Below are 27,476 nucleotides of genomic sequence, written 5' to 3'. Positions count from 1 at the left end.
GGACTCTGTGATTCCTGTATTTGTGAGACTTTTTCTCTTATCAAATTAGGGAAATTTTCTCTCATTACTCTTTCAAATACATTTTCTATTCCTTGTTCTTCTTCTTCTCCTTCTGGTATTCCTATTATTCGGATATTATTACATTTTATATTGTCTTGCATTTCTCTTAATCCCTTTTCATTCTTTCTGCGCCTCTTTTCATTTTCTAGCTCTTTCCGTGAGATGCTTTCTACCTTGTCCTCCAACTCACTAATCCTATCCTCCGCTTCATCTATCCTACTTTCAAAACTTTCTACTGTGTTCTTCAATTCGGAAATTGTATTCTTCATTTCCTCTTGTCCCTTTCTGATAGTTTCCATTTCCTTTTTTCATGTTGCTGTAGTTTGCAGAGAGATCATTGAAATTACCCTGTAGTTTCTGGTAGTTCACTGTGAGCTCTTTGAACTTCGTAATAACCAGTGCTTTGAATTCACTTTCTGATAGTTGATCAGCCTCTATTTCATCTAACATTCTTTCTGAAGTTTCTGCTTTTTCTTTCATTTGGGGATTTTTTCTTTGTCTTCCCATTGTTTGAGACTCTTCTTGTTAGTCTCCGCTTCTAAAATTAACCTGGTCTGAAAGCCTGGTTTTGGTGTGAACTTCTGTGGTATGATCCTTGTGAAGTTCAGTGGTGCAGACTCCTTGAAGTTTCTTGATGTTCTTCATCTCCACCTACTCTCACGCTGGTCCTTGCGCTGGTCCCTGCGTTGGTCGACTACCACTGCTGAATGTCCCGGCTCTAGTAGCCCCCTCCTCAAGCACCCAGGCCCGTTACTACGGCAGTGGCACATGGGCTGGGAATGTCCCTGGGCTCCCGTAGCTGGCTCCTCTGCCCCCCAGGGCTGTCACAGGTGTTTGGAGTGTCCCGGTTTCCGTACCTGACTCCCCGGCATCTAGTCCTGTCTCTATGGCTGTGGCACAGAGGTTTAGAATGTCCCAGCTCTGGTACCTGACTCCCCAGTGTCCAGACCTGTTGCTATGGCAGCGGCATAGGGGCTGAGAATGTCCCATTCCTATAGCTGGCTCCTCTGCCGCCCAGAGCTGTCACAGGGGTTTGGAGTGTCCCGGCTTCCATACCTGACTCCCCGGCATCCAGGCCCGTCTCTATGGCTGCATCACAGGGGCCTCTGGTGTCCCAACTCCTGTAACTGACTCTTCTGTTGCCCAGGCCGGTAGCTATGGCATCGGCAAAGGGGCCGAGAATGTCGCAGCTCCGGTTCCTGACTCCTCTGTCACCCAGGATTGTCACAGGGGCTTAGAGTGTATGGCTCCCGTACCTGACTCCCTGGCTCCCAGGGCTGTTGCTCTGGCAGCAGCACAGGAGCTGCGTGTGTTCTAGTTCCAGTAGCTGACTCTGCTGCTGTCTCGTGTTTCAGCATCGGTTACAATCTCTGGTCGTTTAATTTCATAAATGCTGGGTAACCGATGGTTTATTGTGCTGTTTCTCTATAGATCTGCCAGGATTTTCACCCATGAGTACAGGAGCTAGCATCAGCTCCATCTTACTCCATCGCCATCTTCCCAGCATCCTAAGATTTTCTTGATATATTTGGGTGCTCGTATGTTGGGTGCATATATATTCATGATGTTAATGTCTTCTTGGTGGATTCTTCCCTTGAGTATTATGAAGTGACCTTCTGGGTCTCTCTTTATGGCCTTCTTTTTGAAGTCTATTTTGTCTGATATGAGAATTGCTACTCCAGCTTTTTTTTTTCTTGTCCATTTGGTAAATTTTTTCCAGCCCTTCACTTTTAGTCTGTGATGGTCTTTTGTCCTGAGGTGGGTCTCTTATAGGCAGCATATGTGTGGGTCATGCTTTCTTATCCATTGAGCTATTCTGTGTCTTTTGATTGGAGCATTTAATCCATTTACATGTAAGGTTATTATTGATAGGTATTTATTCATTGCCATCGTACCTGTGTTCCTCTCTGTCACTTTTTCTTCCTTTCCTTAAAGCAGTCCTTTGAGTATTTCTTTTTTTTAATTTTTTTTATTAATTATGCTGTTACAGTTGTTTATTCCCCCCTTCATTCCCCTCCACCCTACCCCGCCTTTAGTTTATGACCATGTGTCTCAAGTCCTTTAGATTCTATATTTCCCATGCTATTCTTGCCCCCATCTATTTTCTATCTACTGTCTATGCTACTTATTTTCTGTACCTTCTCCCCCCTTCTCCTCCTCCCACTCCCCTGTTCCTAACCCTCCTTGAGATCTTCATTTCTATGTTTCCACTACTGATCTAGCTGTCCTTTTAGTTTGCTTTTATTTTAGCTGTGATTGTTAATAACTGTGAGTTTGTTGTCCTTTTGCTGTTCATGTTTCTTTAACTTATTTTTCTTAGATAAGTTCCTTTAACATTTCATGTAATAAGGGCTTGGTAATAATGAACTCCTTGAATTTGATCTTATCTGAGAAGCACTTTATCTGTCCTTCCATTCTAAATGAAAGTTTTGCTGGATAGAGCAATCTTGGTTGTAGGTCTTTGGATTTCATGACTTGGAATACCTCTTTCCAGCCACTTCTTGCTGTAAGGTCTCTTTTGAGAAATCCACTGACAGTCTGATGGGGACTCCTTTGTAGGTGACTGTCCCCTTAGCTCTTACTTCTTCTAGGATTCTATCCTTCAATTTAATTTTTGCTAATGTAATGATGTTGTGCCTTGGTGTGTTTCTTCTTGAGTCCAACTTCTTTAGGACTCTCTGAGCTTCCTGGATTTCCCAGAAGTCTATTCCCTTTGCCAGATTGGGGAAATTCTCCTTTATTATTTGTTCAAATAAGTTTTCCACTGGTGGCTGTGCCTTTCCCCCTTCTGGTACCCCTATAATTTGGATGTTGGAGCGTTTAAAGATGTCCTGGAGGTTCCTAAAACTCTCCTCATTTTTTTTGAATTCTTGCTTCTTCACTCTTTTCTGTTTGGCCATTACTTGCTTTATTCTGGTCCACTCCATTGATTTGAGTCCCAGTTTCCTTTTCATTGCTATTGGTGTCCTGTGCAATTCCATTCATTTCTATTACTTTTGCCTTCATATATTTGTCTATTTTGTGGCTATAATCAACCAGTTCTGTGAGGATCCTGATGACCAGTGTTTTAAACTGTGCGTCTGAGTGTTTTGCTATTTCTTCATCACTTAGATTTATAGGCTCTGGGGCTTTGAGATCTTGAGCATTTTCTGTCAGTTCGCAGCCTTTAAGTATGAGGAGCGGAGCCTTGGACTCCCAGGTCGCTGCGTTGTGACTCAGTATGTGGGGGCGTGGTCAGAGCGGGGAAATGGCGACCCCCTCTGCTGTTTCTCGCTGCTGGGTGAGGAGAAGCACCTTAGGTGGTTCACCAGGGCCGGGCCACTCAGAGTCATTGGGTCATGTCGCTGTATGTGGAGGTGGGGTCAGAGCAGGGAAATGGCGGCGCCCTGTGTGCCACCTGTTGTGGGGACTCGCTGCATTCCAGTCCAATCGCCCACTCCCTTGCTTGTCTATCCCCACACAAATGCGCGACTACTGTCAATCCACAGCCCTGCTCCCTCGCTCTTTCCCCCGCAGTCGCTTGCTTGGTCGCTCGCTTGGTCGCTCCCTCGGTTGCTTGCTTGGTCGCTCACTAGGTCCACCCCTGCACCTGGATTCTGCGCGCCTGGATTCCGCGCACCTGAGTCTGTCCGACCGAGTTTTCCTGTGCAACCCCACTCCACCAGCTGCTGGTTTCACCCCTTACCACTCAGGCTGAAGAATTTGTTGTTAACAGACTTCCGAAAAGTTCAATTTTCTGTGTTCTGGCTGTGTTTTCTGTTGCTAATATTTTGTTGTCTCTAAACTTGGTTCTGTGAGAAGGCACGGCATATCCACCTATGCCTCCATCTTGACGGAAGTCCCTTTTAGTATTTCTGGTAAGAGTGGTTTGGTGGGGCATATTCTTTTAGACTTCTTTTGTCTTGGAAGCTCTTTATTTGGCCTTCTATTTTGATTGAGAGCCTTGCTGGGTAAAGTAGCCTTGGTTGTATGCTTGTGGTTCTCATTACTTGGAATATTTCTTGCCATTCTCTTCTTGCTTGAAGTGTTTCCATTGAGAAGTCAGTAGCTAACCTTATTGGGGCTCCCTTGTATCTTATTTCTTTTTTCTCCCTTGCTGCCTTTAAGATTCTCTCTTTGTCTTGGAATTTTGCCATTTTGATGATGATGTGTCTTGAAGTGGGTCTCCTTGGGTTCCTCTTGATTGGGACTCTGTGATTCCTGAATTTGTGTGATTTTGTCTCTCATCACATTAGGGAAGTTTTCTATCATTACTTTTTCAAATATGTTTTCTATTCCTTGTTCTTCTTCTTCTCCTTCTGGTATCCCTATTATTCTGATATTACATTTCACATTGTCTTGTATTTCTCTTAATCCCTCTTCATTCTTTCTGAGTTTCTTATCATTTTCCTGCTCTTTCTGTGAGATGCTTTCTACTTTGTCCTGTAGCTCAGTAATCCTATCCTCTGCTTCATCTATCCTACTTTTGAAACTTTCTACTGTGTTCTTCAATTCGGAAATTATATTCTTCACTTCCTCTTGTCCCTTGCTGATAGTTTCTATTTCCTTTTTCATGTTGATATAGATTGCGGTGAGACCATTGCAGCTCCCCTGTAGTTTCTGGTAGCTCATTGTGATCTCTTTGAACTTGATGATAACCAGTGCTTTGAATTCACTATCTGATAGTTGATTAAGCTCTATTTCATCTAACATTCTTTCTGAAATTTCTGCTTTTTCTTTCATTTGGGGATTGTTTCTTTGTCTTTCCATTGTTTTTGAGACTCTTCTTGTTAACCTTAGCTTCTAAAATTTATCTATTCTGACTCCCTGGGTTTATGTTGTGAACCTTTGTGGTATAATACCTGTGAGTTTCAGTGGTGTAGACTCCTTCAGGTATCTTAATGTTCTCCATTTCCACCTACTCTTTTTATCGTGTATGTGTAATCAGTTGTAGGACGAGGCAAAATAGTTTATGAAAGCAGACCATTTTTTATGATATTTACAGCCACAGCCGGTAGAGAGGAAATAGGCTATCTTTAGGCTATATATAGTGTTACCCATAATCTTCAGCTCCACTTTCCACTTTTATGAGAGGATGGACAAAAGATAAGCCTCTTGTTGGGGAGGGAAGGCTTGTTAGTTGGAACTAGAAAGCATTGAGGTTTCAGATGGTCAGATTTTGAGGTAAGGTGAGAGTAAGGAGTAGTAAATAGGTGTATAGCATGAGCAAATAGAGTTAATCACTACAGTAATAGAATTCAGGAACTTGTAAAGTGGGCTAAGATCTGGGAGATTAGTTGTGAAGTGTTTATAGTTATATAGAATAGCTATTGTTTACAGTAGTATTAGAGTTAGAGTAACAATCCTGTGACCGACTCTATGAGATCAGTCTGAATAGGGAGTATAGAGCTTCGAGTAGTGTGCTAAAGGAAAACAAGAGGCATAATGTATAGAAAATTAGAAATGCATTGTGGAGGCAAGAACAGAGGAGACCTGTCAGATAAACAATATAACCTGCCAAGACTAAGAAGCCTATACAGTAGGAGGAGGAATATAAAGATACTATTAGAATATAAGAGAAGTGAGAATGATGAAAAATAATACAAGTATGCAGCAGCAAACAAGTAAAAGAAAACAGCACAAAAAAGGCAGGAGAAGGGAGGAAAAAGTGATAGGTTTGTGAAGAAGGGAAGAAGGACTAAAAGAGGAAAAAAGAAAGAAGAGGATCAAAGTATTGAAAGATAAAGCAATAATAAAATTCAAAATAAATGATATTACAAGAAAACCCACAAAACAAACCAAAAAACTCCCCTTGTTGGTTTTAAACTGTCCAAACCAGTTTTTCTGGTTGCAGCAGGACCTGTGTGTGGGCTGTGTTGCCAGTGAGCGCCAGCCAGGCTACCAGACTGGGATGCAGTGCCTGCTGTCCCACGAGGCTGCCTGGTTCCCTTGCTCTCTGGCGCAATACTTCCTCACTGCCAGGCTAGGTGATAAGCAAGTCAAGCCGTCGCAGGAGAGCACCTCAGTCAGCTGCTGCTGACTGTAATCTCAACGTCTGTCACAATCGCTGCTCTCTCAACTTCATAAATGCTGTGGATCTGTTGCTTAATTACGCTGTTTCTCCATAGCTCGGCCAGGCTTTTCACCCACGTGTACGAGAGCTGGAGTACAATCCGTCCTACTCCGTTGCCATCTTCCTCCCTCTCTATTTTTATTCTTCTTGAAGCAAGGCCTTTAACATTTGTTGCAGTATTGGCTTGATGATAACAAACTCCTTTAGCTTTCTCTTGTCTAGGAATCTCCTTATTTCTCTTTCATTTTAAATGATAGCCTTGCTGGGTAAATAACCTTGGTTGTAGGTCCTTGCTTTTCATCACCTTGAATATTTCCCACCACTCCTTTCTGGCCTAAAATGTTTCTGATGAGTAATCAGATGAAAGTGCTATTGGTAATCTCTTGTTGCTAGCTACTTGCTTTTTCTCTGTGGCCAATAGGATTCTCTCCTTATCTTTAAGTCTTGTCATTTTAATTATAATGTGTCATGGTATAGGCATCTTTGGGTCCATCTTGTTTGGGATTTTTTGAGCTTCTTGGTCTTGTGTGTCTTTTTCCTTTACCAGATTAAGTAAGTTTTCAGTCATTATTTCTTCAAATAGTTTCTCAATCCCTTGCTCACTCTCTTCTCCTTCTGGTATTTGCATGATGCAGATGTTGTTATGCTTCATGTTGTCCAAGATGTTTCTTAAGCTTTCATTTTTAAATACTTTTTTTCTTTTTGCTGCTCTTCCTGATTGTTTTTTTCTACCTTGGCTTTCAAAATGTTGAATAAATCTTTTGCCTCTTCGAACCTACTGTTTATTCCTGCCAGTGTATTGTTTATTTCAAATATTGCATTCTTTATTTTTAAAATATTTTATTCATTTATTTACTTACTTATTTACATATTTACTTATTTGAGAGAGGGCAAGAGAGAAAGAGAGGAAGAAAAACATCAGTGTGTGGCTGCCTCCTGCTTGTATCCAACCAGAGACCTGGCCTGCAACCCAGACATGTGCCTCTATTGGAAGTTGAATTGGTGACCCCTTGATTTTCAGGCTAGCACTCAGTCCACTGAGCCACACCACCCAAGGCACATTATTTCTGATTGGTCCTTTTTTATGGTTTCTATGTCATTTTTCATGCTGTTGAGTATTCTTATAATCATTACTCTATACTCTGATAAATTGCTTACTTCCCTTTCATCTAGTTCTTCTGGGAAATTCTCTTCTTTCATTTGGGCTCTGTTTCTTTGTCTTTCTGTTTTGGCTGCTTCTTTGTATTTTCTGCCTTAGGTGTTAATCTAATCAGCTGTAAATCTGATCAGTTGTTAATATAATCAAACTGGAATCCATTATCAGGCTTAAGCACCGTAGGGTGGGGCATATTGATCCCTTTCACTGGGGCTATCACTTATCCTCAGGCTGTTGCCATTCAGAGGTGAGTGCTCTGCCTGAAAGAAATCGCTCCTGTAGTATGGGGGTGACTCAATACATGGATCCTGGTGACTGTTTCCCCAGAGCCACCAACCCCAGACTCTCCTCAAGTATCTCTAATCTACTCTGCCCTCCCTTTGCTGGCACCCAGGGTAAGTGTCTGCAAATTATTTTTTTCTTTATCCCTTTAAAAGACTCACTGCATCACTAGCCAATAGAATCTGTGCTGATTTCATAGCTGTATGTTATCTGGGTTGTTTTCTGACTCTGGTGCTTAGTCTGGGAGCCCAGCTTGGGATTTAGATCCCTCTCTTCCCAGGGGAAAACCCCTGGCTGATGAAATATTCCTCTGCCATTCAGATGCCACCAGTGGGAGCCCAGACTTCCCTCTTGTGTCTCTTCCACACTCCCTACCAGTCATATTGTGTTGAAGTGTTTTCTTCTGTCTGCTCATGGTTATAAGGCTTCTCTCCAGCTATTGGTCAGTCAGTTATTCAAGATGATTTCTCTACAATTTAGTTGTAGTTCCAGATTGGTTCTGGGAGGAAGTTAGTGTAGCTTCCATTTAATCCTCTGCCATCTTAGATCTCCATGTAGACTATTTCTTAGAAACATTTTCTGACTTCCAGTCAAGATGGCAATGTAAGTAAATGCAACTCACCTCCTTGCACAACCACAGCAAAACTGCAGCTAAACTACAGGACAAATATCACTCAGAACTTTAAGAAAATCATGGTATATGGAAGTTAACAATTAAGGAATTAAAGAAGCCATATTAATCCAGATGCATGGAGGAATGGAGGGGCAGAGACATGGAATGGACTCACCCCAAACCCATATGTGCTGGATATAAAACAGAGGGATGGATATCTTGGGAGTGAGGGACCTTGTCCCCATACCAGACCAGCCAGCCAAGGGTTCCAATGTCAGGAAGATAAATCCCCACAACTTCTGATGTATAAACCAGTGAAGGTTGGGTCAGCAGAAGAAACTATGGAATTTTCAAGCATCTCCTCAAACTCACCCAGACTCACACCTGCTAACCTCCAGCACCAGGGTGGCATCTTGAAAGACACCAGTGGCATATGGGATGGAACTGAAGTGTCTGCATGAGGGAGAGAGCTGGGGGACAGCTTCCTCCCAAACAGAACTTCAGACAGCAGCATTGATCCTTTTCTGAGCCCTTCTCCACACTGAGCCACAGTACAGTGGCACCATGTCTGAGTCCCCATAAACCTGGATTACATGGAAAATCCTGGCCTGATGATTACCGAAAACTCTGCCCCATCAAACTTACTGGCTCATCCAAGCTGGCAACAGTGGGTTTTCCATGTGAATGGATGGGCTAGGTGCAGGCTTCAGACTATCCTAAATATGCTCAAACAAGCAATAGCTCAGTGCCCATACATCTCAGTAAGTGACCCCAGGCCTGGCACTAGCAGTAGCCATCTGAAGATCACATTATAGCTTATGCCAAGGTGTTACAGACAGAATACAGGTGTAGACTGACCTTTTCCTGTACCACCCAGGAAACTCAAGAGCCTGCACGCCCATGGACAGTTACAGACCATATCAGAGCACCACCACCCAAACATCTCCATTAACCACAGAGGGAGGTGGTTGCCGGCCAGGAGACATAGGAAGTCCTACCAGCTGTTTGGACTGGGTAAATTTCTGCCATTGACCCACTGATAGCAATCAGGACTCAACTACAAGAGGAGGGAGTAAGTACTCAGCTCACATGGAGTAAGTAGCTTGAGTACCCAGCTTAGGGTTGAGGAGGCTGTGCCATTGGACCTTAGAAGTGTAGGGACCCTACTCCTGATATATTAGGCCATGTTACCAAGACATGGAGTAATAGCTTTAACTAATATATAAAAACAAATACAGGGAGACTACCAAAATGAGGAGACAAAGAAATATGGCCTAAATAAAAGAACAGACCAAAACTCCAGAAAAAGAACAAAAGAAAATGGAGATAAGCTATCAGATGCAGAGTTTAAAACACTGGTTATAGGATGTTCAAGGAATTCAACGGGTATTTCAACAGCATAAAAAATGATCCAATCAGAAATAAAGGAGACACTAATTGAAATAAAGAACAATTTACTGGAATCAACAGTGAAGGGGATGAAGCCAAGAATCAAATCAATGATTTGGAACTGAAGGAAGAAAAAGACAACCAATCAGTGCAACAAGAAAAAAATTCAAAAAATTGAGGAAAGCATAAGGACAATTTCAAGCATTCCAACATTCACATCATATGGGTGCCAGGAAGGGAAAAGAAAGAGCAAAAAATTAAAAACCTATTTGGAAAAATAATAAAAGAAAACGTCCCTAATTTAGTGAAGGAAATAGACATGCAAGTCCAGGAAGCACAGAGAGTCCTAAACAAGATAGATGTAAAGAGGACCACACAAAGACACATCATAATCAAGATATCAAAGGTTAAAGATAAGGAAAGAATCTTAAAAGCAGAAAGAGAAAAGCAGGTAATTACCTACAAAGGATTTCCCATAAGACTATCATCTGATTGCTCTAAAGAAACTTTGCGGGCTAGAGGAGGCTGGCAAAAAGTATTCAAAGTCATGAAAGGCAAAGACCTACAACCTAGATTACTCTATCCAGCAAAACTATAATTTTGAATGGAAGGGCAGATAAAGAGCTTCCCAAAAAAGAATAAATTAAAGTAGTTCATCACCAAAGCCATTATTATATGAAATGTTAAAGAGACCTATTTAAGAAAAAGATCAAAACTATGAACATCAAAATGATAATAAATAGCCCTGGCTGCTGTGGCTCAGTGAATTGAGTGCCGGCCTGAAAACCAAACAGTCGCCGGTTCTATTCCCAGTCTAGGTCACATGCCTGGGTTTCAGACCAGATCCCCAGGAGGGAGGGCATCAGAGGCAACCACACATTGATGTTTCTCTCTCTCTCTTTCTCCTTTCCTTCCCCTCTCTCTAAAAATAAATAAATAAAATCTTTAAAAGATAAAATTAAATGGTAATAAATATATAACTATCAACAATTGAATCCAAAAAACAACTGAGCAAACAAAAAGAACAGAAACTAGATATGGAGAACACTGGGATGGCGACCAGTTGGGAGGGAGGTCTGGGAGAACAGCAGAAAAAGTGAAGGGATTAAGAAGCACAAATTGGTAGGTACATAATAAGCGAGGGTACGTTAAGAGCAAGTATAGAAAATGGAGTTGCCAAAAAATATACACATATGACCCATTGACATGAACAAAGGAGGAGGGTGTTGCCAGAGGGAGTGTGGGTTGCTGGGTGGAGGGGGCAAAGAGGGCAAAATTGGGACAACTGTAATAGCATAATCAATAAAATAAAAAAAATTTGCAACATCCACAGTGGTTAGAAATTTTACATGATGAAGAAATTTCCTCTAAAATATATTTCAAATCCTTTAAGTTTTAAAATCCTATCCATTTTTATATCTGCATTGGAAATAAGTGATTTTTAATTTTAATGAAAAATCATTTGTTATATTTACAGAATGCGTATGCTGTGCCAAAACCATTTAAGACATTGGCCTTGCTGGACAAGGAAGTTGCAACCACTGAATGGAATTTCCATATTTTCCTGCTCCCATTCCTAAATCAGAAAGGCCAGCTTTTGTGTTGCCTGTCACTACCAGAACCAATAAGCAAAGACAGGGATTGAATCTTTATGGACACTTTATTCAGACAGTTGGCATTCTGAGAAGACAGAGGGTTTGTACCCTAACAAACCATCTTAAATTTCTTTTTTAAAAATTTTTATTTAATTATTTTTCAAGTACATTTTTGTCTATATTAAATTTCATTTTAAACCAACCTGTTTTATAAGGAGAAGGAAAGTATAGAAAAAGGGATTGGAATTTAGGGGAAAAGTTAATTGATAAAAAGCTGCAGTGTTTTTTCATTTGTGCCCTGGGTGGTAATGTCTCACCCTGCAGTTACAATGGTTCAGATACTTGCTTGATTTGGTTTGATTGCTTGCTTGCAGTCCTCCTGAGACACAAAAGTGAAACTACTTATGGTCTGCTGGAGTCAAGGTGGGTCATACTTTCAGTTCCTGAAACAATAGCTTTTGCATACATTGATTGCTAAGCTTATTGGCATTTGTTAAAACTAAAATTTTTCTTACATTTGAATCATCATCAATTCCTTTATATTTCTGTGCCTGTGATATGAATAACCCTGTTTTTTCAAGAGGTGGACATAATGTAAGGCAGGAATAAATGGAAGAGAACAGGAGAGACACATGCAGTTACCTCAGGGGCTTATTTAGAAATCAAAAGAGAAGCAGCAAGGAGGACTTGACTGTGTACATTGCACACTTGAGGCTCACCACCCAGCTAATGCATAGTTTATGCTTTGTTGAACCAACACCTTGCAAAGAAGAGAAATTGTATTTTTCATACCACTTTGAGGTCGCTTACAGTAAAACACATGCACAGAAAGTGCTTAACTGTAAATCAGCAGCAGCTATATATAAAAAGGAGGGTTAATTGTACTAGGAATCAGATATAAGACAATTACTCAGCATGCTATCTCTAAACTTCCTTAAAACCAAGTGAAAATTGTAACAATGATAGTTCAAGACTTAAATATTAATACATCATGTATCCTCAGTTATGAAAATGGTAGCCACCCCACTTTTGTCTCTCACCTTTCTCTTCTTTTGTCTTATAGTTTGGCTACATTTAATGATTTCAATTTGGATACTTCCTTGACCTTTATATCTTTGATATAATGAACCAAATTAGTAACAAATGGGGAATTTGAGGAGAAAGCTCTTAATATTTATCTTGTAGTCATCAGATTCACTTCACATGAAAAGGTCTCTGGGTTTTATAACCAAACTCAGAACTTTCAAACTCTTAAAGGTAAATGTCGCAGATCCCATTAACCAAATTATTACATGAACCTAAAAGGTCTTTGGGTCCTTTTTCCACTTCATCCTCCATGAAATTCTAAAACACATTTCCCTTGTGTTATATTTCCTACTCTCTCTTAGCCTACTCCACTATCCTTATTTTAAAAATACCCGATTGTTGGATGCAAGAACTAAAATTCCTTAAAGAATTTGCTGATTTTATTGTTTTTTTTTTTCAAGAAGGTGAAAGGAAGAGAGCAACAGTTTCTAAGAAGCCTGGTTTGATTCAGTCCAGCTTTCAGGGAGATTAAACCAAGGTTTTGACCAAGCAAAATTGCCAATTCCCTAAAAGAAAGGGCTAGCACATTGCTCATTAGAGCATTCTAAATTTGCTTGTGAAATCTTTTTGCTACCATGCAATTTTCTGTTGGTTATAAATGAAACCTTTCTAGTTGTTAATGCAACCTGTGAATTAAAAAAAAAACCTTGCATTTAATCGTAGCAGGTTGGGAGAATTCACTAAGCCTGAGTATTTGGGAGAAGCTGAATAAGGCACTAGGACCTAGAAGGCATCTATCCACCCTGGCAGGAATTTCTTGCTTGGAGCTCAGACAACAAAGGCATAGAGAGATTGGTTTTCTTTCTCTCAGCATCTCCACCCAACCAGCAGAAAACCGGTGAGTGGGGCTTTCAAGTTATTTTCAGGCAGAATGTAACGGATATCAAATGGGAAAAGCACAAGGCAAAATCCTCTCTCTCTCTCTCTCTCTCTCTCTCTCTCCTCTTTCTCCTTTCCTTACTATTGGATTCTTTCCTTAAGCATCTACCTGGAATTTCCCTTTGGAAAAGTGAGTTTGATGTTTCTTTGTTTTCACCATGATGTTGATTTAGAATAATAACCCCTGACACTAGAGCAAAGCCAAACATTACAGCAAGCCTGGGGAAATGCTTGCTACTGGTTTTGAGGAGGTGGGGTTTCTCAACACTGCAGGCTGTCTGACAGAGACAATGCTGAGCTCAGCACAGGTCATGGTGACATTGGAAGAAAAGGGGGACCAAGCCTGACAAACCTACTAGGCACCAGTCCTCCTTTATCTCCTGTCCTCCTGGTCCCTTGCAAATATCTCAACATGACAATGCATAGCAGCTGAATCCTGCTTGCTTTGTGAGTTTTTTTATCCCCATATGTGAGATGCATGTTAATAGTTTGTTTCTAAAGCTGTCACTACCTTTTCTAGCATTTCAGACTTCTGTTGTATCTTCTGTTTCATGTTATGATTTTCTTCTTTTATTTCTCCCTTCACCCCTCTCTCTCTACTTCCTCCCTTCCTTTCTTCCTTTAGCAGAAGGGGGGGGGAGCAGATCTTACAGATGACCATCTTCTTCTCTGGTGATACACCTGCACAATACACAAGTTGGGGGTGAATTGTCTGCTGTGGGGGCAAAATGCCCCTTCAGTCAGGGTAGAAATTCAGAACAATGAAAGGTGTGCTTGCTTCTACAGGCCACCTATGCTATGTATGGACTCATTTGGGAATCTTTCAACAATTAAATTATTCCATCAAGAGGTGGGGAATGCATCGATGGGGAGAGGATAAAGCATCTAAAAAGACTAGAAAAGGATTTTGTGACCAAATTTTGTACCAGAGGGAAGCAATCTAATAACTTCTTAAATAGCTGATTTACCTAATCATTTTCCCAGCTTATTTCTTATGAATGTTGGATAGCTGCACCAGCTTGGGGGGAAAGGGGTTGATGAATAGCACAAAGACATTGGCTATTCCCTGGAGGCTGTCCCTTTAAAGGAGAATCCTAGTTTATTCTGGGGTAAGAAAGAGAGTTCAGAATAATATTAAAACACTCCCCTTTGTAGTCATTTTACTGAGATGCAGAAATTGATTTCTAAACTGGAGATGCTAACCTTGCCTAGCTACTTCTGTTCTTTTCAAGGGGAATTTTGTTAGGCTATAGATTCATTTACAACTGGTAGTGATGTGGGCATGTATAAAGAAACAGATGACAGTTTTAATGTATTTAACCCTAAGTTACAATTTGATAGGAGCCAGTGTCAGTAGGTCTCAGGATTTTAAGCTATTTCAAAATCCCTCCTACTCCTCTGTTTAGAACAGTGCCAAATTTGCTTCTCCAGCTCTCACCCCAACCCCCACAACCATCAGCACTCCCTCGGCCCCTCCTTCCTCTCTATTAAGATCAATATTCCTGCAGCTCAGGGGCAAGCAGCAGATGGGTCACAGGCTTTTTCCAACCAGTTCTTTTCACAAGCAGCAGATTGCAGATCTGTATCTCGCTAATATTTTATTTCTTTTTCTCCCTGACTTTTTTTCTTGGCTTCTTTTCACCCCGACCCTTTTATCCAACACTCAGGTCTCTGAGGTTCCACCAAAATATGGAACTTGATTTTGGACATTTTGATGAAAGAGATAAGACATCCAGGAACATGAGAGGTTCACGGATGAATGGGCTGCCTAGCCCCACTCACAGTGCTCATTGTAGCTTCTACCGAACCAGAACCTTGCAGGCACTGAGCAATGAAAAGAAAGCCAAAAAGGTACGTTTCTACCGCAATGGGGACCGTTACTTCAAGGGGATTGTGTATGCTGTGTCCTCTGACCGTTTTCGCAGCTTCGATGCCTTGCTGGCTGATCTGACTCGATCTCTGTCTGACAATATCAACCTGCCTCAGGGAGTGCGCTACATTTACACCATTGATGGATCCAGGAAAATCGGAAGCATGGATGAACTGGAGGAAGGTAATTCAAGGAGTGGGTGGTGGCCCTTTTTGGGAGGTGGCATCATTGGTTATGACTACATTTCTTGGATTTCATTGAAAGAAATTAGGAAATATATTTGTTAAACACCAGTTTGATAGTCAGGCTTCTGATTCTATAGGCACCAACAGAACCATTAGCTTTTTCATGGCCTTCAGTCTCTGTGGGGTTGAAGTATAGATGATGGCAATAGTGCATTGTGCTTACTCGCCGGGGTTTACAAAGGAAAACATGAATTGTATCATTTACTCTAGATCTTAATAATTACCTCTCAGAAGCACTATTAAATAGGCAGACCATGAAATCATTAAGGGTTGTAAATGAGGAAAGAAGTTTGGTTGGGTTAACAGAAGAAAATATATACCCAAATATCCTTTGAACTGCTAAGAGACTATTTGTGAATTGCAACATAAGGAAATATGCATCCTAAAAGCAGGACTTCCTGGACATGTTCACAAAGGATTATACTTTTAGGTAAGTGGTCACTGCTCAGCTGTTGCTTCTAAAAAGCAGACTTCAGGGTGTGTCCCTAAGGCTGAGGTCATTAAGAGAAATACCAAAGAAAGCTGTAGGTATGTCTGGTATTTTAACAAAGACTCTTTCTTTTAGAATAGGAACTGACTCACTGTACATAAATCCTTTTAGATCTTCTTTACATTTTGGTTTTCCAATTGAATTTTATGACTAGATTGCTGAAAATCCTGACAACCTATCTACCCACCCCCAAACAGGGGCCCACCTCTTACAAAAACTTGCTCTTTCATGAAGCCTTTTTTGTAGTCGTTTCAAAATAGATCTTAGGGTGCATTCTTATATTTTATTTGATCAAATAAATTATATTAGGAATGCCTCCCTACCCCCACTTTTAAATTGGTATAATATATTTGATCAGTTTAACCTGAACACAATGCTTTAAAGGTCAGTCTCAAATAGAGGTGATAATAAAAATACTCCTGCCCAACCTCTGCCCCACACTCCAGCCTTTCTTCTTCACTCTTTCCATTCCCTGAGCAATGGTGAGTTTAGAGCAGGCAGGTTTCTAGGGAAATCAAATTATAAAAGAGCCAACAAGGAAGGAGAAATAGCACATTCAATGACTTGATGTGGGAGTGACCCGCCTCTGCTTCACTGCTTCTAGGTTTCTTGTGTTCCTAGACAAAGGAACATGAGGGCTTCCCTTGTACAGCCATATTTTTGAAGATAGCTGCTATTTTCCAAGTCAGGTCAAAAGATTTGGGGTCAGTTACTTATAAGAGACAGTGTCTATATAGATGCTGGATGTAGGTCTCAGAATTCAAGTCTGAGGTTTTTCTATTTAGATGACCTTGGAAAATGATGCCGGGGAATCTTAGATTATTTGATCATACATTAGATGGCCAGACAGAGGTTAATCCGAGGCTTTTCCTGAACACTGAAGGACTGGTCATCCTAGTGTAGATCTTAAAATAAAGGAGATTCAGGGCATGCTAGAAGAAGGGATTCAAGTTAGATTGAGGGAGCTATCTAATGGAGTAATCAATAAAGTATGTGTCTTTTGTCACTGTAAAATACACATCTCAGTCAAATTTGAGGGCCTTTTTCTGTAATAATTTTCACAAACAAAGTGACCTGAATGACCCAATATATTCTCATTTTCACTAGCTGTGATCTTCTAAAGACCACGATAGACACTACCACAAGCTTCTGAACCAAGTGACATTGTATTCAGAGCAAGATTAGAATGTTTTTGTGTTTGATATAAGAAAGTTGTCATGTATAGATTTTTTCCAAATGTATTTTTAACATGTGTTGCTCATATAAGCTCTTGATATTGATTCTCCCTCAACCTCATGTTTTTGTGTGTGTTATAATCTCAGTTCAATGTAAGTAATAAATATAATTTTGATGGGGGGGCTGGGATGGGAGAAATAGACAAAAACTGTACTTGAAAAATAACTAAATAAAATTTAAAAATAAATAAAATAAAATAAATAATATTTTTCCTTAAAAAATAAAAAATAAATATAATTTTGAAGACTGTAGCTTCCTTTTTTCTTGATCCTTTTGAGTCCTGCTAGGTTGGACTCCTCTCATTTACAATTTCTACCTGCAGTGATAATACTTCCTGGTGAATTACTGGACTATGTAGAGTATAAACATGTCTGAGTTGCATTTATTCATATGTTATCTATGACCACAGGCTGTAGTAACCCTCAATGCCCCCCAATTTTTGATTACTGACCATTTAGTCAAGGAAATTCTGGGGTATCTCTGCCATAATGTTGAGAAATGTAATTGGTTTTCCCACCACCACAGAGCAATATAAGAAGAGGCATCAGAATGAGGAGGATAAAGAAAAAGAGTCTTCTCCTCTTTCATTTTGTCATTTGTATCTAACTACTTATCTAGAAATGAAAGCAGAAGTCCCTTACCTTGGTCACTTTTGGAAGAAGTTGAATGAAAGATATAAAAAGTCACATATATTGCTTCCCATGAGACTTCAAACTGAAAAAGTTTAGAAAGATCTCTGGGTGAAGAATCAGGGACATTAGGTTCCAGTCTTAGAGGGAGAAGATAAAAATGGGGAAAGATTTGTAATTAGATCTGATTCAAATTCAAAATCTGTCAACTGCTAGCTTGTAACCTTGGGAAAACCACTTTTACTACCCAAGCCTCAATTTTTCATCAGTAAATTTAGAATAACTGCTTTGAGAATTAAATAAGACAATGTATATTGTGTTTAGCATTCTTCCTGGCACACAGTAGCACTCAATAAAGGGTAGCAATTAGTGTTTGAATCACCCTACTTTATAGCTTATTAGCTATATAACCATAGGTTTGTCATTCTCATCACAGTGACTAATGTTCTCTCTTTTTATTTATTTTTGAATTTTTATTTAGTTATTTTTCAAGTACAGTTTTCTGTTTATTTCTCCGATCCCAGTCTTTTTATTTAGTTATTTTTTAAGTACAGTTTTCTGTCTATTTCTCCCATCCCAGCCCACCCCACCCAGTGCTCCCTACCTCCCTCCCATTCCCCCCCTTAGTTATTGTCCCTGTGTCCTTTACACTTGTTCCTCTAGATACCTCCCATTTTTCTCCTTAAATTCCCTCCCCTCTCTCCTCTGGTCCCTGTCCCCTTGTTCTCTATTTCAGTGTCTTTGTTTTTATTTTGCTTGCTTGTTTGTTTTGTTGTTTAGCTTCCTGTTAAAGGTGAGATCATATGGTATTTGTCTTTCAACACTGTTCTCTCTTTTTAAAACAACTCATCTTTAAAAATCAACTTTACTAAGGTATAGTTCATATACCATAAAATTCACCCATTTAAGTGTGTGATTTGATGACTTTTTAGAAATTTTACTAACTGGTGTAACCATCATCATAATTAGTTTTAGACCATTTCTATCACCCTCAAGAGAAACCCAACCCTGACCATTGTGGCTCAGTTGGTTGGGCATCATCCCACAAAACAAAAAGACTTCCAGTTTGATTCCTGGTGAAGGCAAATGTTTGTGTTGTGGGTTCAGTCCCTCTTTGGGGTGATTGTTATTTCAATCTCACATTGGTGTTTTTGTCCCTCCCTTCCTCTCTCTCTAAAAATAAATAAATAATGTATTAAAAATAAACCCTGTAGCAATTAGCTGCCACTGACTATTTTCCCTATTCTCTCCAGCCCCAAGCATGAATCTATTTTAGGTCTCTACAGATTTTCCTATTTTTGACATTTTATATAAATTGATTCATACACTATGTATTTTTTGTGACTGGCTTCTTTCACTTAGAAAAATGTTGTCAAGGCTTATCCCTGTTATAGCATGTATCTACTACACTTCATTTTTTATTGAGGAATAAGAGTCCATATATGCATAGAACATATTTGGTGTTTATTGTAATATAATTATCTGTAAAATGAAACTAGTAAACCTATCTTATCTGTGATGGTGGTTGCAAGGATAGAATCATAGATATCAAAACACATTGATAAGGTAAAACTACAGCTACAAGGTACCATTATTCTCAATGATGTAAAAACAATGATGATAATGATGATTGTGAGACATTGGAATGGTCAATGTTTTCCATACTTGTCTGCCTTTAAGAATCTTTTAGAGTTTTAGAGGAATATAAATTCCTGGGCCACATCCTAGATCTATTGAATTAGAATCCCCAGGACTATGGCTCCAGAATGTGTGTTATTACAAAATTCCCAGGTGATTCCTATCACCACTTAGACTTGGAAACACTGGATTAGGTGATGTTGATGGTCCCCTTCAGCTAACTACAGTGGTGAGAGTTCCTTAGCATGCAGAAATACTTGTTTTTGTTTTTTTTCTTTGTAGATCTTAAAGGAATAATGGAGCATAGAACATGCTACATTCTCAAATGGCCACATTATTAAATACCTAGCCTAAAATCAAATGAAATAAAAAGCAGTCATCTAATAATCACTATTGTCTTGTAGCACTCCTTTGTCTAATGCCTCTAGTCAAGTGTCTGCTGCTAGATACTAAAAGTAGCAAGGGGAAAATTTGGGACCAAACTCAGTTTGATGTCAACTTTTCCACAGATCTCTGGTTACACTAAGGGTCTTAGCAAAGTAATGTAGAAGATGTCCCTTATTAGCTATAGTCCCAAGGAATAAAATCCATGAGTGACTTTTCCTTTTGTCTTGCTTAGTCTTCATCATTGAATCTTTTTCCTTCCCCTAATGTCCTATCCAAATATTTCTTATACTTCTTATATATGAGTATTAAGAACAATCTTACAGGCATTTTGAGCATTATTATTCCAACCATGGGGCAGAATATTTATAATTGAGACAGTCTCATTAGAAAATCTGAGCTGTATAGTGACCCTAGCTATGATTCAGTTCCTTTGCCATAGATCATTTGTTCCAATGAGATGAAAATACCTTCTCACTAATTAATTCTCTGACTACTAAAGCAAGTACATTGACAAAGAGGCAGATTTGAGCACACCTGGGAGAGATGTATCATTAATAGGTACGATGATATAATAAAGTACCATTTAATATATTTCTTCTTGAGTAATGAAGCCTTGGAAAAAAAGAAGAAAACCCAGGCAGAAGCGCTTTTGCACTGAGAAAATATAAATGTTTAATGTTTTTTAAAATGGAGCCCTACTGAATATGAAGGGAAGTAGACATTAGATCATCTTAAACCCACAATTTGTTCCCTTTCTGCACTATTAGCTGTGCTTTTATGATTTCATTTCCTTATCCCTTCACACAGAAGCACTTTGTCAATTCCAGCAAATCGTCATGTTGCTTGGCTCTCTGAAGTCAGTTTTCTCTTTGGGCTTTAATGGGTAGGAAATGACCCTTGGAATCTGTGACAGAATGAGAACTCAGCTGTGTAAAGTGGTAACACACCTTACCCAACTCCAAGTGCCAGGCAACTGAATGTGCAGGAAACATTTGAGCTCTAGCAACAGGTGTTGCAGACATTTGCAAAATCAGAACAAGGAAGCCTTGGTCTAGAGAAATTGGCATATTTGATGTCTTTCTAATAGTAGAATTAGAGATTCCTCAGTGGTGGACAATGATTTCTTTAATATTTAACTACCATAATAGCTTTGTCTCCTAAAGTCCATTTGGGATATGGAAAAAAAAAGAAAAGTCCTTTAATAGAGCTTTAAGATGAGAAGGGACTCCATGTCACTAGTGTAATATCTTCAATTTATAGATGAAAAAGCTGAGACTCAGAGATTAAGTAATTTGCCTGAACCCACATAGTTTGTAAATGCTTGATTGATATTTGAATTCAAGAACATCTGACTTCCTATTTCACTGGTTTTAATCACTATAAATGTTTTGTTTCTGTGTGTGTGTGTGGAATGAGCGATGCTGATAATGGAGGAGACTATGCATGCTTGGGGGCAAATGGCATGTGGGAAATCTCTGCACCTTCATTTTAATTTTACTGTGAACCTAAAACTTCTTTAAACAATAAATTCTTTTAAGTATCTTGTCCTCAGTGTGCATCAGCAATGACAGCCCATGACTTTGTTAGCCAGAAAGCTTCTATATTTCCGATTTGTAGCAACTGGAGCCTCCTCTTTTTTTTATTTTTTTATTTTTATTTTTATTTTATTTTTTAATTTATTTTATTATTTTAAAAATTTTATTTAGTTATTTTTCAAGTACAGTTTTTTGTCTATTTTTCCCATCCCAGCCTCCCCCGCCCCTTGCTCCCCACCTCCATCCCATTTCCACCCCCCTTAGTTCTCATCCCTGTGTCCCTCCTATTTGTTCCTCCAAATCCCTTCCCCTTTTTCCCCTTAACTTCCCTTCCTTCTCCAGTCTGGTCACTATCCCCTTGTTCTCTATTTCAGTGTCTGTGTTTTTTTTTTTTTTTCTGCTTGCTTGTTTTGTTGTTTAGCTTCCTGTTAAAGGTGAGATCATATGGTATTTGTCTTTCAGCACCTGGCCTATTTCACTCAGCATAATGCTTTCCAGTTCCATCCACGTTGTTGCAAAGGGTAGTAGCTCCTTCTTTCTCTCTGCAGCATAGAATTCCATTGTGTATATGTACCACAAATTTTTCATCCATTCATGTACTGATGGGCACCTAGGTTGCTTCCAACTCTTGGCTATTGTAAATTGTGCTGCTATGAACATTGTGGTGCATAGGTTCTTTGATATTGATGTTTTAGGATTCTTAGGATATAATCCCAGCAGTGGAATTGCTGGGTCAAAAGGCAGGTCGATTTTTATTTTTCTGAGAAAATTCCATACTGTTTTCCACAATGGTTGTACCAGTCTGCAATCCCACCAACAGTGAACTAAGGACCCCTTTTCCCCACAACCTCTCCAACATTTGTTGTTTGTTGCTTTGTTTATGATAGCCATCCTGACTGGTGTAAAGTGGTATCTCATTGTGGTTTTAATTTGCATCTCTCTGATAGCTAACAATATTGAGCATCTCTTCACGTGTCTCTGAATATTCTGTATGTCCTCCTTGGAGAAGTGTTTGTTCAAGTCCTTTTCCCATTTTCTAATTGGGTTGGGTGTCTTCTTAGAGTGGAGTCATGTAAGTTATTTGTATATTTTGGAGATTAAACCTTTGTCTGAGGTATCATTGGCAAATATGTTTTCCCATACAGTTGGTTGTCTTGCTAATTTAATACTGTTTTCTTTAGCCACACAGAAGCTTTTTATTTTGATGAGATCGCAATTGTTTATTCTTTCCTTTACATTCCTTGCTCTAGGGGACATATAGGTAAAAATGTTGCTGCGTGGAATATCTGAGATTTTCTTGCCAATGTTCTCTTCTAGGACTTTAATGGTGTCACGACGTACATTTAAGTCTTTTATCCACCTCGAATTTATTTTGGTGTATGGTGTAAGTCTGTGCTCAAGTTTCATTTTTTTGCACGTAGCTGTCCAGTTCTCCCAACACCATTTGTGGAAGAGGCTATCTTTACTCCATTTTATGTGACTGCCCCCTTTGTTGAATATTAATTGACTGTAGAGAGTTGGGTTGATTTCTGGGCTCTCTGTTATGTTCCATTGGTCTATGTGCCTGTTTTTATGCCAGTACCAGGCTGTTTTGATTACAGTGGCCTTGTAATACAGTTTGATATCAGGTATTGTGATACCCCCTACTTTGTTCTTCTTTCTCAAAAGAGCAGCTGCTATTTGTGCTCGTTTATGGTTCCATATAAATTTTCGAAGTGTTTGTTCTATGTCTGTGAAATATGCCATTGGTACTTTAATAGGTATTGCATTGAATCTGTATATTGCTTTGGGTAGTATGGACATTTTGATGATGTTAATTCTTCCAATCCATGTACAAGGTATATGTTTCCATTTGTTTGTGTCTTCCTTGATTTCGTTCTTCAGGGCTGTTTACTTTTCTGCATACAGGTTTTTTACCTCCTTAGTTAGGTTTATTCCCAGATATTTTATTTTTCTTTTTGCTATATCGAATGGGATTTTTTTCTTTATTTCTGCTTCTGCTGATTCACTGTTGGTATACAAAAATGCCTTTGATTTTTGGATATTGACTTTGTAACCAGCTGTTTTTGCCAAACTCATTAATTAGTTTGAGCAGTTTTTGGGCAGAGTCTATAGGATTTTCCACATACACTATAATGTCATCTGCAAACAGTGACAGTTTTGCTTCCTCCTTTCCTATTTGGATGCCTTTTATTTCCTTTTCTTGCCTGATTGCTGTGGCTAAAACTTCCAATACTATATTGAATAGAAGTGGTGAAAGTGGACAACCTTGTCTTGTTCCTGATCTTAGTGGAAAAGCTTTTAGTTTTTTCCCATTGAGTATGATATTGGCTGTAGGTCTCTCATATATGGCCTTTATTATTTTGAGAAATGCTCCCTGTATTCCCACTTTGCTGAGTGTTTTTATCATAAATGGGTGTTGTACCTTATCCAAAGCTTTTTCTGCATCTATTGATATCATCATGTGGTTTTTGTCTTTGCTTTTGTTTATGTGATGTATTACATTTACTGATTTGCGAATATTGAACCACCCTTGCATACCTTGGATGAATCCCACTTGGTCATGGTGTATGATCTTTTTGATATATTGTTGGATGCGATTTGCCAATATTTTGTTGAGGATTTTAGCATCTATGTTCATCAGTCATATTGGCCTGAAGTTTTCTTTCTTTGTTGTGTCTCTATCTGGTTTTGGAATTAAGATGATGCTGGCTTCCTAAAAAGAATTTGGGAGTATTCCATCCTTCTGGATTTTTTGGAATAGTCTGTGGAGAATAGGGGTTAGCTCTTCCTTAAATGCTTTGAAGAATTCTCCTGTGAACCCATCTGGTCCGGAGCTCTTGTGTGATGGGAGTTTTTTGATTACTGCTTCCACTACTTTTGCTGTTATTGATGTATTTAGATTTTCTGCTTCTTTTTCACTGAGTTTTGGAAGATTGTATTTTTCTAGAAATGTGTCCATTTCCCCCAGGTTTTCAAATTTCTTGGCATACAGTTCTTTGTAGTAATTTCTTACAATCCCTTCTATTTCTGTGGTACCAGTTGTAATCTCTCCTGTTTCATTTCTGATTGTGTTTCTTTGTGTCCTCTCTCTTCTTTTCTTGATGAGCCTACTTAAAGGCTTGTCTATTGTGTTTATCTTCTCAAAGAACCAACTCCTGGATTCATTGATCCTTAAAATTGTGCTTTTAGTTTCTATGTCATTTAATTCTGCTCTAATGTTGGTTATTTCCTTCCTTCTGCTTGCTCTGCGCTGTCTTTGTTGTTGTTCCTCGAGTTCTTGCAGGCATAGGGTTAGGTTGTTTGTTTGAAATGTTTCTATCTTCTTTAGGTAGGTTTGTATTGCTATAAACTTCCCTCTCAGGACTGCCTTTGCTGTGTCCCATAAGTTTTGGGTTGTTTTATGATCATTTTCATTTGTTTCCAGAAACTTTTTTTTTTATGATATGTCACTTAACAGGAATTTTATTTGATAAAATTCACCTCTCAACATTGTTCAATAGAATTACATACTGTATTGTACATTTTCATTATTTCATAATATCAAGAAACTAATCTTTTCTTTTACATCATATATTCATTACATTCTAGGTCAACTACAGCTAACTTCTTTTTTTTAATTTTTTTATTGATTATGCTGTTACAGTTGTTCTATTCCCCTCTTCATTTCCCTCCACCCTACCTCCCCCCATCCCCACCATTACCCCCCCTTTAGTTTATGACCATGTGTTTCCAGTCCTTTGGATTCTATATTTCCCATGCTATACTTGCCCCCCCATCTATTTTCTATCTGCTGTCTATGCTACTTATTTTCTGTACCTTCTCCCCTCTTCTCCTCCTCCCACTTCCCTGTTGCTAACCCTCCTTGAGATCTTCATTTCTATGTTTCCACTCCACTCCTGATCTAGCTGTCCTTTTCATTTGCTTTTGTTTTAAGTGTGGTTGTTAATAACTGTGAGTTTGTTGTCCTTTCACTGTTCATGTTTCTTTAACTTATTTTTCTTAGATAAGTCCCTTTAACATTTCATATAATAAGGGCTTGGTGATGTGAACTTTTTGAATTTGATCTTATCTGAGAAGTACTTTATCTGTCCTTCCATTCTAAATGAAAGTTTTGCTGGATAGAGCAATCTTGGTTGTAGGTCTTTGAATTTCATGACTTGGAATACCTGTTTCCAGCCCCTTCTTGCCTGTAAGGTCTCTTTTGAGAAATCTGCTGACAGTCTGATGGGGACTCCTTTGTAGGTGACTGTCCCCTTAGCTCTTACTTCTTCTAGGATTCTCTCCTTCATTTTAATTTTGGCTAATGTAATTATGATGTGCCTTGGTGTGTTCCTTCTTGGGTCCAACTTCTTTGGGACTCTCTGAGCTTCCTGGATTTCCTGGAAGTCTATTTCCTTTGCCAGGTTGGGGAAATTCTCCTTTATTATTTGTTCAAATAAGTTTTCCACTGGTGGCTGTTCCTTTCCCCCTTCTGGTACCCCTATAATTCGGATGTTGGAGTGTTTAAAGATGTCCTGGGGGTTCCTAAGACTCTCCTCATTTCTTTGAATTCTTGCTTCTTGACTCTTTTCTGTTTGGCCATTATTTGCTTTCTTCTGGTCCACTCCATTGATTTGAGTCCCAGTTTCCTTTTCATCGCTATTGGTGTCCTGTGCAATTCCATTCATTTCAATTAGTTTTGCCTTCATATATTTGTCTAATTTGTGGCTATAATCAACCAGTTCTGTGAGGATCCTGATGAGCAGTGTTTTAAACTGTGCGTCTGAGAGTTTTGCTATTTCTTCATTGCTTAGATCTATAGGCTCTGGGGCTTTGAAATCTTCTTGAGCCATTTTTGGTCTGTTCATGCCCTTTCAGTGTGAGAAGCGGCGCCCTGGACTCCCTGGTCACTGGGTTGTGATGCTGTATGTGGGGGCGTGGTCAGAGTGGGGAAATGGTGACCCCCTCTTGTGTTTCGTGCTGCTGGGTGAGGAGCAGCGCCTGAGGTGGTTCACCTGGTACGGGCAACTCAGAGTCGCTGGGTTATGATGCTGTATGTGGAGTTGGGGTCAGAGCAGGGAAATGGCGGCGGGGACCCGCCCACTCCCTCGCCTGTCCACTTCCGCACAAATGCCCGACCACAGTCAACACACAGCCCCACTCCCCCACTGTCTCTTCCATGGTCGCTCGCCTGGTCGCTCCCTCGGTTGCTCACTAGGTCCAACCCTGTGCCTCGATTCCACACGCCTGGATTCCACGTGCCTGAGCCCGTCTGACCGAGTCCTCCTGTGCAACCCCACTTCACCAGCTGCTGGTTTCACCCCTTACTGGTCAGGCTGAAGAATTTGTTGCTAACAGACTTCCGAAAAGTTCAATTTTCCATGTTCTGGCTGTGTGTTCTGTTGCTAATATTTAGTTGTTTCTAAACTTGGTTGTGTGAGAAGGCACGGCACATCCACCTATGCCTCCATCTTGGTGGAAGTCCTCGAAGATCTTCATTTCTATGGTTCTGCTCCTGATCTAGCTGTCATTTTAGTTTGCTGTTGTTTTAGGTGTGGTTCTTAATAACTGCATTTACTGTTCTTTCACTCTTCATATTTTTTATCTTCTTTTTCTTAGATAAGTTCCTTTAACATTTCATATAATAAGGGCTTGGTGATGAGGAACTCCTTGAATTTGATCTTATCTGAGAAGCACTTTATCTGTCCTTCCATTCTAAATGAAAGTTTTGCTGGATACAGCAATCTTGGTTGTAGGTCTTTGGATTCCATGACTTGGAATACCTGTTTCCAGCCCCTTCTTGCCTGTAAGGTCTCTTTTGAGAAATCTGCTGACAGTCTGATGGGAACTCCTTAATAGGTGTCTATCCCCTTATCTCTTACTGCTTCTAGGATTCTCTCCTTCATTTTAATCATGGCTAATGTAATTATGGTGTGCCTTGGTGTGTTTCTTCTTGAGTCCAACTTCGTTGGGACTCTCTGAGCTTCCCGGCTTTCCTGGAAGTCTATTGCCTTTGCCAGATTAGGGAAGTTCTCCTTTATTATTTGTTCAAATAAGTTTTTCACTTGTGGCTGTTCCTTTCCCCCTTCTAGTACCCCTATAATTTGGATGTTGGAGTATTTAAAGATATCCTGGAGGTTCCTAAGTCTCTCCTCATTTTTTTTGAATTCTTGTTTCTTATTTCTTTTCTGGTTGGTCACTTTTTTCCTCTTTTTGGTCCACTCCTTTGATTTGAGTCCCAGTTTCCTTTCCATTACTATTGGTTTCCTATGCATTGCCATTCATTTCAATTAGTTTAGCCTTTATATTTTCCTCTAATTTGTGATTAAAATCTATCAGTTCTTTGAACATC

The 27,476-nt window shown here is 39.5% G+C and overlaps 1 protein-coding gene across 1 annotated transcript in view; it reads left to right on the top strand.

Annotated features, from left to right (window-relative positions):
• The first annotated feature begins 14,801 nt into the window (after positions 1-14,801).
• Positions 14,802-27,476, top strand: part of DCX (doublecortin) — a 202,850-nt gene continuing 190,175 nt past the window's right edge. Inside the window, exon 1 of the mRNA XM_053657478.1 lies at positions 14,802-15,165. Within this exon, the coding sequence (XP_053513453.1) occupies positions 14,802-15,165 (364 nt within the window). The remainder of the gene's footprint in view (positions 15,166-27,476) is intronic.

Source organism: Artibeus jamaicensis, unplaced genomic scaffold (assembly GCF_021234435.1).
Source record: "Artibeus jamaicensis isolate MK-2021 breed Jamaican fruit bat unplaced genomic scaffold, CSHL_Jam_final scaffold_461, whole genome shotgun sequence".
NCBI classification, from domain to species: Eukaryota; Metazoa; Chordata; class Mammalia; order Chiroptera; family Phyllostomidae; genus Artibeus; species Artibeus jamaicensis.
This window is presented reverse-complemented; position numbering and strand designations above follow the sequence as displayed.